Source organism: Lipotes vexillifer, unplaced genomic scaffold, assembly GCF_000442215.2.
Source record: "Lipotes vexillifer unplaced genomic scaffold, Lipotes_vexillifer_v1.1 scaffold1330, whole genome shotgun sequence".
Classification (NCBI taxonomy): Eukaryota; Metazoa; Chordata; class Mammalia; order Artiodactyla; family Lipotidae; genus Lipotes; species Lipotes vexillifer.
The window spans coordinates 42,308-54,886 of NW_006787533.1; the positions used below are offsets into that span (position 1 = coordinate 42,308).

Here is a 12,579-nt window from a genome sequence, read left to right on the forward strand (position 1 = left end):
AAATGAACATAGGGCAGGTTTGTTCCCAGGGGGGGGGGGGGGGGGGTACTGGGTGGAGGGAAGGTGGTCAAAGGTTACAAACTTCCAGTTATAAGATAAATAAATCCTGGGGATGTAATGTACAGCATGGTGACTGTCGTTAACAATACTGTATTGTATACTTGAAAGCTGTTAAGACAGTAGTTATTAAAAGCCCTCCTCAGGACTTCCCTGGTGGCACAGTGGTTAAGAATCCACCTGCCAATGCAGGGGACAAAGGTTCGAGCCCTGCTCTGAGAAGACCCCACATGCCGCAAAGCAACTAAGCCTGAGCGCCACAGCTACTGAATTTGCACTCTAGAGCACACGGGCCACAACTACTGAGCCCGCGCACCTAGAGCTCGTGCTCCACAAGAGAAGCCACCGCAATTCGACGTCTGCGCGCTGCGACGAATAGCCCCCGCTCGCTGCAGCTAGAGAAAGCCCACGTGCAGCCACAAAGACCCAAAGCAGCCAAAAATTAAAAAAAAAAAGTTCCCATCATAAAAAAAATTGTAGCTACGTATGGTGATGGATGTTAACTAAACTTATTGTGGTAATCATTTTGTAATGCATACATATATCAAATGTTTATGTTGTATACCTAAAACTAGCACAATGTTACATGTCAATTACATTTTAATAAAAAAGAATACAGTTATGAATCTTTCTTTTGGAAATTACCCTAATGTTAACAGTGGTAAGTATTTATTAAAGTCCCACTTCATTGTTTATTGTATGCAGAAATTCCTAAAGTAATTATTTGGTTTAGAAAATATTCTTTGTTTAGAATGCACATGAATTAGACATGACCTTTTATTGTTCACATGAATGTTTTAAATAATAACTCCCACAGCAAGATGACATAGTTGAGCCAGTAACAGTTAGGGTTCCCACTTCTAATGAGGGTGTCTTAGGAATAAATAATTATTCCTAATGTGAAAGAAAGTGCTAGTTCTTTGGGAAAAGTAGTCAGTCTAAGGTTGCCTGGAAGTGCCCAGGCTAAGAAAGCAGGTGGGTAAAAGTGAGTAGGGGTTAAGCATTAGATGATCTTCAGTTTAAATGGTTTAGTTTAGTTTTCCAAACTAGGAATATAGAGTTTAGCATAAATTTATTTTTCAGCCTATATTTAAAATAAATCATACCAATTTTTTTTTGCTTCAGAAGCTAACCATCCAATTAAAATTGAGCTATATAAATAAATAATTTAACAAGAGATATGTAAATATAAGCTTTAGCTTTCATGTATCTTTATAAATAATTAAAATAGATGTGGGTTTTTGTTAAGTTGAAATTGGTTGCAAAACTCTCTTTATAACACTATTTATATTCTAATTGCTAAGTACGGCAGTTTAATGCTTAAAACATGAGAAATACAGAAAAAGGCAAAGAGGAGAATAAGACAGATAAGTCTACCAACCACCAAAACAACTATAAACATTTTGGAGTATATTCTTTCATATACATGAAATATATATATTTACATGTATCTTTAAATAATATATAGAAAATACTCTCTGGTACTCACATTTTTAATTATAAATTGAACACTTTTATGTTAATATTTTTCTAATGTGCACAGAAAGCTGTCATATGGAGGTACCATGATTAACTAATTGCCTATTGTTGGACATTTAAACTCTTTTCGAATATTTGTTATTTTAAAACTATACAAGGTACAGCGTTCTCTGTAAACCTTAATTCACCCCTCATTACTGCCTTAGGAAATTGCTAGATACCAAAATCTGTGTCAAAGGGTGTACACACTTTTAAGGCTTATGGTGCATACTGTGAAACTGTTTCAGAATGCTTGCATTAAATTTTTACTGCCGTCAGTAAGGTGTGAGGATAATCTTTTCTCTGAATCTTTACCAGCTATGCATAATTTCTTTTGAAATAATCCTTGCAATTTTTATATGAAATGTAAGATTTCACTGTTGTTTTAAACAAGTGTTATTTACAGATTTAATTGGCTGTTAGAGTGTGTGTTTATATCCTTTGTCCATTTCTCTACTGGGGTATAAAAATGTCATTATTGGGCTTCCCTGGTGGCACAGTGGTTGAGAATCTGCCTGCTAATGCAGGGGACACGGGTTCGAGCCCTGGTCTGGGAGGATCCCACATGCCGCAGAGCAACTAGGCCCGTGAGCCACAACTACTGAGCCTGTGCATCTGGAGCCTGTGCTCCGCAACAAGAGAGGCCGCCATAGTGAGAGGCCCGCGCACCGCGATGAAGAGTGGCCCCCACTTGCCACAACTAGAGAAAGCCCTCGCACAGAAATGAAGACGCAACACAGGAAAAATAAATAAATTAATAAACTCCTGCCCCCAACATCTTTAAAAAAAAAATGTAAATGTAAATGTCATCAAGTGGTCACTGGCAAAGCCCATGAACAATTCCCAGGAAACAAAAATAGACTCTGGGTAATAAAGTCTAACCTTAAAAAAAAAAAAAAAAATGTCATTATTGAGTTATAAAGGTTCTTTTTTTAAAAAACATAACATCAAGAATATTAACCTGTTATCTGTGACAAAAGTAACTCATCTTTACCCCTAGTTTATCATTTCATTTTTCAATTATTTTCTTTACATATTTATTACCTCTGGAAAGGAAATCAAGTGAGAAAGATGGCATTAATGATGTCAAGCCAATGGCTAAGATTTCTAAGGTGGCCAAAATCACTATTTGATTTCTCCGTGGCCAAATGAGGGTTGGTCTGTTCCCCAGTCCTAAACAATGCTCCGGGAAAAAACTGCCTATTTTAAGTGCAATATCTTGGTCATAAAGTTTGTGGGAGGAAAAGGTGGAGAAAGTGCTAGTGTTAGGTCAGCGTACTACAAATCTGTCATTATAGTATGTCCATAAAACAACTCCACACGTGGCCAGTGGTTCATGGCTTCGAGGGCACCCTACTGCTCTTTATCAGATGAACGCCTTCAGTATTTATTAGAGTTACTGACGGTTTTGACTAGGCAAAACTGTACCTGTTGGGCTTCCCTGGTGGCGCAGTGGTTGAGAGTCCGCCTGCCGATGCAGGGCACACGGGTTCGTGCCCCGGTCCGGGAAGATCCCGCATGCCGCGGAGCGGCTGGGCCCGTGAGCCATGGCCGCTGAGCCTGCGCGTCCGGAGCCTGTGCTCCGCAGCGGGAGAGGCCACAACAGTGAGAGGCCCGTGTACCGCAAAAAACAAACAAACAAAAAACTGTACCTGCTACTCCATCTTCCCGCACCTCACCATCCTCCATCAGGTGGACAATGGGGAGCACTGCAGCACAGATGCATGCCGGGAACACAGCCTGCGGCGGCTGAGGCACGTGGGGGCTGGGCATGTGTTCGGTGGTGTGCTCCTCATCTGAAGAGGGACACAGAAACGGCGTGCTTTTCTCAGTTCAAGACCTACTTATGGAACATTTTTTTTCTGTGCAGATATCTAGTTGTGCCAGCATCATCTGTTGGAAAGACTATTCTTTCCCCCATTGACGTTTCATGGCACCCTTTTCAAACTTGAAATCAACATACATGTAATGGTTTACTTCTGGTTCCAATCTAGTCCCTTGATGTGTATATCAACCCTCAAGTCCATACTGCACAGTCTTGGTTACTGCAGCTCTGTAGTCAGTTTTAAAATGGGGAAATGTAAGTTTTCCAACTTTGCTCTTCATTTCCAAGATTACTGTGCCTATGCAAGGGTGTGGAACAGTTGGAACCCTTATGCTTTTTGGTCGGAATGTAAAACGATACAGGCACTTTTGAAAAGAGCTTGGCAGTTTTCCTCACAAAACTTATACATAATGGTTCATAAGAGTGTAATTCATAATAACCAAAGGGTGGAAACAACCCAAAAGTCCACTCTAACTGGTGAACGGATAAACAAAATGTGGCGTATCCATATAATGGAACATTATCTTGTAATAAGAAGGAATGAAGAACTGATACATGTGGCAGCATGGGTCGACCTTGAAAGTATGCTGAGTGAAAGGATCCGGTCACAAAAGGCCACATATTATATGATTCCATTCATATGAGATGTGCAGAATAGGCAAATCCATAGAAATAGAAAGTAGATTATTTCTGGTCAGGGGTTGGGGGGAGTGGTGGATGAGGCGTGACGACTAATGGTTATAGGGTCCCTTTTGGGGATAATGAAAATACCCTAAAATTAAGTAGGGTTGATGGTTGCACACTCTACAAATATACTAATAACCACTGCATTATGCAATTCAAAAGGGTGAATTTTAGTATGTGAATTATATCTCAATAAAGGTGTTAGAAAAAATATAGATATGCCTTGGGCTGCTGTGATTAATTAGCATTGGTCATTTTTGAAGTTTTCCAGGGTTGTGCAGTAAAGGGTTGAGAACCACTAGTTTCTGTACGACTTTTTAATGACTTTATAAATCGTGATGAAATCTGTATAATCATGAAGGAACAAGTCCCCAGACAGTTATTTATCATTAGAGAAGCATAGTTTTTAAATTCTTAGAACTGAAGAGTATCACATTTCTCCTCCGGAATCAGATTTCATTACAGGACTGGCACGAGCTTTGTTCTTCCTTTGATAAATTATTCCAGAACAGCATCCTAAAGCATCTTACTGAGTCTTAGCTATGCACTGGAATCACCTGTGAGGTGCTTGAGTCCCACCCTTAGAGATTCTGATTTGGTCTTGGGTGTGACCTGGGCATTTTTAAAAGCTCCCTGGTTGATTGTAATGTGTAGCCAGTGTTGAAAACTGTTAACTGCCTAGAATGATGTCTTATTGAACCCTCAGCAATACAATGACATGTAATGTAATTAAAATAGAACCAACTTATCAAGGACATTTGCTGGATTAAATCAACAATTTTTTTTAGAATACCACTCATCTAATATACGTTTTTAAACTTTAAGATCATGTGACAGGTTATTTAATGAAGACGGTGTAATGAAGTGAGATAATCATATCAAATAAAAATTGTTTCAAAACACACAAGTCACGAGGAATAAAGGACACATTTGTAAGAGGACACACCTTCAGCACTGACGGCTGAACGCACTGACCAGACTGACCCTCGGCGGAAGGAATAATTCCTGTGGGAAGTGCTGGAGGTACAGGATGGACTCACAGACAGTCGACGGGCTGCCAGATTGGTGACTTCTTCTACTGGCAAAGAAAATGGGGAATGTGAACTTTGGTTTTGTAACAAAAAAGTTATCATCACTATTATAGTTGTACTTACATCAAAGTGTATATAGCTCTCCTAGCATAAGGCTTAAGTAATTTAGAGTGTACTCTGGTGAGGAAAAAACACCTACAGAAAGGCAGACAGAAAATTCCTCCCAGAGATTTCAAAGAAGTGGGGCAGAGAATCACTGAATTTAGAATGGTTCAGAAATGATTTTTCTGATACCAACCAAAAAACTGTCTGCACTTGTGAAGGCTGAAAGTAGTTAATGGACTAACCCCATTTTTAATGATGAAAGATTGATTGCATATGTTTTAGCACACACTCTGGATTCAGCTGTTGCCTGAATCGTAGTCACTGCTTGGTCCATTATCATATCAGTTTATTCAATGTGGCTAATGTCCTCCTCTGTAAACAAGCCAGCTCTAAACATTTAGAAAAAGACAACTTTTTTCTCTTTCTTTAGATAGTGTCAGGAGGTAAGAGAGAGAGATAGAGGGAGCGTATCACCTCATGTCACATAAAATCGTCAATGTTTATTTCAAAGCAAGTCCTTTCCCTTTTGTGTGACTCAGCGCCCTCCCCCTCCCCAAAGAAGTCCAGTGTGTAGAGGGCACCTTCTTCTTCTGGCTCTGAGTTGGGTGTGCAGGTGGGCTCGTAGCAAGCCTCCTGGGTGATGGGGATGGCGGTGATGAGGCTGGCTTCTCGACCAAGACGTTTCTTCTCTTCCTCCTGTTGCAAGTTCTTTAAGATGTGTTCTGCCCTTTGATGGGAGCGGGACACAGCCCGGGCTGAAAAGGATTTCTACAGAGACATGAAGGCAAGTTTATTTACTAGCAACTCTTCTGCAAGGTCACATGTATAAAGAGTGTTCTACTAAATGTAGACACAGAAGTGGTACTTTGTTCTCAGGAAACGTTAGGGCATCCGTGATCTAGTTTCATGGAGATTTATTTGTTTGCTTCTTTTTCTACCAAGTTTCCAGGCTGTGTACAACTAAGACATTCTTTTTCATTCAATCTGCATAATTCTTCAAGGATGTTTGTAATTTTGGGAAAGAAAAAATGTCATTTTACTTAATCTTATTTTAGGATAAAATATCAAATGATCCACTCTTTTAAACACATCGAATAAACATTTTTAATGCTCTGTTTCCTTCCAAAATTTCTTGAACTGGTTTTAAATGAAGGACATTTACTTCATCAGGTTAATAAAAGAGAAAGTCAGAACCATGGGAAGGAGGACGAAAGATCTCTTTCATGTAAAACAATTAATTATGTGATTTATTTCATTTTTGTATGTTAAGTATCTACCACACTGCAAATACTTAATATTTAGAAATATTAATGTTAAATAATAATAAATATAAATAATAGAAAATACAGTGGCACACTGTAAATACTTAACAATATTTATAGAAACAAAGCTACTGAATTGAAATTATGAGAGTTGGTAGTGTTACTATGGTTGAATGTCAAATCTGACTCTGTTTTCCAGCAGCAAAAGCATAACAGATAAGAAACAATAAAGGAGAAAAGATTGACTTTGCAAAGGGGCCATTCTATTTTTGCCTTAATCATGATGCTTATGCTGAGATAAATTCCAAGAGCTCTGGGGATGAAGTCATTGGTCTCAGAGCAGGGAAGTGATCACTGACGTTCTTCACTACCAATTTGAAGTGATGTCTATGTATAGTAGAAATTCTACATCTTTGTTGGCCAGTGGTCACTTAGGATTAAAGAGACGGACAAGGCGTGTTGGTCACTATTCTAAAGGACAGCAGTCATCGAAGCTCCCTTTATGCAGGGTCTTAACATAAGACTAAAGGTTTCCAAAGGTGGATGACACAACAGTAATTAAGGGCATTTGATGGGCCACATGGCAATTCATTTTCAGAGCCAGGGGTTAAGCTGGTTTATTATAATAAGATAAGGGAAAGATAACTGGATATAGAATTAGGGGCTTTGGCTTGAAATTCACTGTGAAATTGGGAAGAGAATGTACTTGACTCAAATGAATCTATCACATGTATGAGAAAAAAAACAAGGATCTTTATACCAGTGGTTCAGATGCTGGAGGGAAGAACCAAGCGTGCCTTTGTCTTTGGCACAAATCCATCAGATATGAAGGTAGTGTATGCAGAAGAATTAAAAGAAAAACATTCTGATGGGTAAAGAGTTCAAGCAAACAGTTCAAAGAAAACTACAAATGCCTAGAAAATATATGTATGACATGCAAAAGTGTTCAACCTCACTTCATATATTCAATCAACTTTTTAAAGATGTGTGAATAAAAAAGCCAATAACTTTGTTTTTTGCCATTCAATGTGGCATTAAAAAATAATACTAGTTAATTTGAATAAAGAAGACATTTTCCTATTGTGTTATATAAGAGTAAAAAGGTACAATCATCCTGGGGATATTTTGTGAGATATATCAGAAATCTTTACTATTCACATAGCAATTGCCCTAAATCCTGTGGGAAATTATGCAAGGAAATAATCATGAATTTGTGTATAGAGATGTGTTCTTTTTCTCTATTTGCTTTATCTTCCAAATTTTCTACATTATCTTGTAATTTAGGAAAATGCTATGCAACAGGTGAAAAAGGCATATTTTGAAGATTCATTTTTTCAAAAGGCACATATTCTTGGTTCTTGTTTATAAATAGATTGGGTTCTAAACTTAACTGTTTATAAATTATATTACATAGATCAGTAATGTATTAGAATAGCGTAAGACCTGAGCTCTCAGAGTGATGTCTCTGATGATGATACTGATGATCAGTAAGGTAAAGAACAGACTAAGGTCCAAACAAGGACAGCAAGAACAGGAAACTCAGTTCTTTTTCTTATTCATCCAGAGTCAATCGCATTAACTTTTGGGTAGCTTATGTAGGTTAAATGAATTGTTTGTTTTATAATAAAGAGAGGCAAAAGCACTACCTTTGGCTAGGAAATCAATGCCTAATGTTTTTAGTAGCTTTTATTATAAGGTGGCTGCTTCTATGATTACGGAACAAAACTGTTTTGGCTTTTGGAGGTCTGCAAATGCTCACCCCAGATGTCAGTTCCTTCTATCTCACAAGAACTAAAGGCCTTTGTGGCTGATTTTCTGTGCTGTTATTACATTCTTATGACAACTGTCTCACACAACCATTGTTCTCTCTTACATGTATACCATGGAGCCTGAAGATATTAGAAAGAAAGGGCCTGTTACTCACAGACTGGTCTTCATTAATGGGGTCCTGGACACTCCCGCTGCACTGAGGGACCCAAGGGGGGTCAAACATCGGGACAGATGGCATTCCAAGCACTGGGGAGGGCAGGGTGAAGTTTATACTGGGAGGCGGGATCTGTTAGTTGATATCAGAAGAATGAAGTGAGTAAGATGGAAAATAAGCTAGAATGAGTCTGAAGCAAAATTATGACATCATCTTTTAGAGCACAGGATATTATAAGGCACATGAAGAACGTCTCTGGGCCTCAGTTTACTCATTAATAAAATGAAGGGTTTCAACTATATGATCTCTATTTGTGTTAATCACCCCATCTTCCAAAGAACATCTGTGTTTATATAGCAAAATGTATGGAAGATTACACCCCAAACTTCTATGTGCTTTACCTCTGGGGATGGTGCTGAAATCTTGAGGTTTATAGAAACTTGATTTTCTTACTCTACATTCTTATATTTCAATTTGTTTTAAGGACAAGAATTCACTCATATATGAGTTAGGTTTACTTATGTAATCAGAGAGGGAAAAAAAGAAGCCTCTTGGGCTTCCCTGGTGGTGCAGTGGTTGGGAGTCTGCCTGCCGATGCAGGGGACGCGGGTTCGTGCCCTGGTCCAGGAAGATCCCACATGCTGCGGAGCGGCTAGGCCCGTGAGCCATGCCCGCTGGGCCTGTGCATCTGGAGCCTGTGCTCTGCAACGGGAGAGGCCGCAACAGTGAGAGGCCCGCGTACCGCAAAAAAAAAAAAAAAAAAAGAAGAAACATCTCTTGGGACATCCACTGTGGATTTGAGGTTCAAGGACTGAAATGAACCTTGGGTTGGGTTTCCTAATCTAATACCCATGTTGGATGTATCCCTCACCTTAAAAATCTGCTGTGCTCCCTCCTCCATCCGGGGCCAGACCTGATAGCGAAACCTCCAAAGCGTGTGGAACTTAAGGACAGCGTTCAGCCGCTGCACGGTCTCCGGGTGGTGGAACTCTGATGTCAGCATATCAGACACGGCCTCAGGGACTTTCACCGCACACAACAGGAACATGGCCGCTAAAGACAGTCAACATCAAAGACAGTTCATCAGCTACGCATCTCTTAATTTTGCATGATTCCTGGGGATAGGGAGAAGGGGGAAACTGCTTCTGTCTCTTGAAAATAACTACTGAGCTATAGAGCCAGGCCACCAGCGCTGGCAAAAGCAAAGCCTGTTTCAGCACCTGGAAAGCAGACTTCATCCTTTGTGCCTCCCACAATCTTCTAATATCTGATGCGAGCACGATTTGTGACAGCACGACATTGCAGTAGAAAAACTCATTCTAAGCAAAGTTTCCTTTGGCTCACAGTGAAAAGTAGATGCCAGAGGAAGCAAATAAAGAAAGGAAATTACAAGCTGAAATATCCTTTTTAGGAAATGGCTAGAGTCATCTCAGAGTAACCCTAGGACAGTACATAAAAATGTCCATTTAAAACTGTCTCAGTGGGCTTCCCTGGTGGCGCAGTGGTTGAGAGTCCGCCTGCCGATGCAGGGAACACAGGTTCGTGCCCTGGTCCGGGAGGATCCCACATGCCGCAGAGCGGCTGGGCCCGTGAGCCATGGCTGCTGAGCCTTTGCGTCCGGAGCCTGTGCTCCACAATGGGAGAGGCCTATGTACTGCAAAAAAAGAAAAAAACAAAAAAAACAAAAAAACAAAACTGTCTCAGTTCCATTAGTTATATTAAAAATAACACTCATCATCCGGTGAATGGGCGCCAATGGGAAACTCTGAGGGCGCAGAAGTGGCTGATGTGTGGTGGCTTGAGGAAAGGAAGACGAGGGCCAAAAAGAGCCTGCTGTGTGGCTGAAAGGGTCTCAGTGCTCCGTCCAGGTGTCAGGCCTGAGCCAAGTAGGTGGAAGAGCTGAGTTCAGGACACTGGACCACCAGAGACCTCCCAGCCCCACATAATATCAAATGGTGAAAGCTCTCCCAGAGATCTAAATCTCAACACTAAGACCAAGCTCCACTCAACAATCAGCAAGCTCCAGGGCTGGACACTCTACACCAAACAACTAGCAAGACAGGAACACAACCCCACCCATTAGCAGAGAGGCTGCATAAAATCATAATGAGTTCACAGACATCCCAAAAAAACACCACCAGAACGACAAGATCCAGCCTCATCCACCAGAACACAGGCACCAGTCCCCTCCACCAGGAAGCCCACACAACCCATTAAACCAACCTTACCCACAGTGGGCAGATGCCAAAAACAACGGGAACTACGAACCTGCAGCCTGTGAAAAGGAGACCCCAAAGACAGTAAGTTAAGAAAAATGAGAAGACAGAGAAACACACAGCAGATGAAGGAGCAAGGTAAAAACCCACCAGACCAAACAAATGAAGAGGAAATAAGCAGTCTACCTGAAAAATAATTCAGAGTAGTGATAGTAAAGATGATCCAGGGCTTCCCTGGTGGCGCAGTGGTTGAGAGTCCGCCTGCCGATGCAGGGGACGCGGGTTCGTGCCCCGGTCTGGGAAGATCCCACATGCTGCGGAGCGGCTGGGCCCGTGAGCCATGGCCGCTGAGCCTGTGCGTCCGGAGCCTGTGCTCCGCAACGGGAGAGGCCACAACAGTGAGATGCCCGCGTACCGCAAAAAAAAAAAAAAAAAAAAAAGGTGATCCAGAATCTTGGAAATAGAATGGAGAAAATACAAGAAACGTTTAACAAGGACCTAGAAGAACTAAAGAGCAAACAAACAATGCCGAGAAACACAATAAATGAACTTAAAAATTCTCCACAAGGAATCAATAGCAGAATAACTGAGGCAGAAGAATGGATAAGTGACCTGGAAGATAAAACAGTGGAAATAACTACTGCAGAGCAGAATAAAGAAAAAAGAACAAAAAGAATTGAGGAGAGTCTCAGAGACCTCTGGGACAACATTAAATGCAACAACATTCAAATTATAGGGGTCACAGAAGAAGAGAAAGAGAAAGGGACTGAGAAAATATTTGAAGAAATTATACTTGAAAACTTCCACAATATGGGAAAGGAAATAGTCACTCAAGTCCAGGAAGTGCAGAGAGTCCCATACAGGATAAATCCAAGGAGAAACACACCAAGACACATATTAATCAAACTATCAAAAATTAAATACAAAGAAAAAATATTAAAAGCAGCAAGGGAAAAACAACAAATAACATACAAGGGAATCCCCATAAGGTTAACAGCTGATCTTTCAGCAGAAACTCTGCAAGCCAGAAGGGAGTGGCAGGACATATCTACAGTGATGAAAGGGAAAAACCTACAATCAAGATTACTCAACCCAGCAAGGATCTCATTCAGATTTGACAGAGAAATTTAAACCTTTACAGAGAAGTAAAAGCTAAGAGAATTCAGCACCACCAAACCAGCTTTACAACAAATGCTAAAGGAACTTCTCTAGGTAGGAAACACAATAGAAGGAGAAGACCTACAATAACAAACCCAAAACAATTAAGAAAATGGTAATAGGAACATACATATTGATAATTACCTTAAATGTAAATGGATTAAATGCTCCAACCAAAAGACATACACTGGCTGAATGGATACAAAAAAAAGACCCGTAAATATGCTGTCTACAAGAGACCCACTTCAGACCTAGGGACACATACAGACTGAAAGTGAGGGGATGGAAAAAGGTATTCCATGCAAATGGAAATCAAAAGAAAGCTGGAGTAGCAATTCTCATATGAGACAAAATACACTTTAAAACTAAGACTATTTCAAGAGACAAAGAAGGACACTACAAAATGATCAAGCGATCAATCCAAGAAGAAGATATAACTGTACATATTTATGCACCCAACATAGGAGCACCTCAATACATAAGGCAAATGCTAACAGCCATAAAAGGGGAAATCGACAGTAACACAATCATAGTAGGGGACTTTAACACCTCACTTTCACCAATGGACAGATCATCCAAAATGAAAATAAATAAAGAAACACAAGCTTTAAATGATACATTAAACAAGATGGACTTAATTGATATTTATAGGACATTCCATCCAAAAACAACAGAATACACTTTCTTCTCAAGTGCTCATGGAACATTCTCCAGGATAGATCATATCTTGGGTCACAAAGCAAGCCTTGGTAAATGTAAGAAAACTGAAATCGTATCACATATCTTTTCCGGCCACAAC

General features: G+C 40.2%; 1 protein-coding gene across 1 annotated transcript in view; it reads right to left on the reverse strand.

Annotated features, from left to right (window-relative positions):
* The window catches only part of LOC103072412 (protein unc-80 homolog), a gene marked incomplete at its 3' end in the record, with an annotated part of 220,293 nt that overhangs the window by 40,656 nt on the left and 167,058 nt on the right, over positions 1 to 12,579 (reverse strand). Inside the window, exons 32-36 of the mRNA XM_007460228.1 lie at positions 9,278 to 9,459; positions 8,407 to 8,538; positions 5,802 to 5,988; positions 5,031 to 5,159; positions 3,228 to 3,371 (exon numbers count right to left, since the gene is read on the reverse strand). Coding sequence (XP_007460290.1) covers positions 3,228 to 3,371; positions 5,031 to 5,159; positions 5,802 to 5,988; positions 8,407 to 8,538; positions 9,278 to 9,459 — 774 coding nt within the window. The remainder of the gene's footprint in view (positions 1 to 3,227; positions 3,372 to 5,030; positions 5,160 to 5,801; positions 5,989 to 8,406; positions 8,539 to 9,277; positions 9,460 to 12,579) is intronic.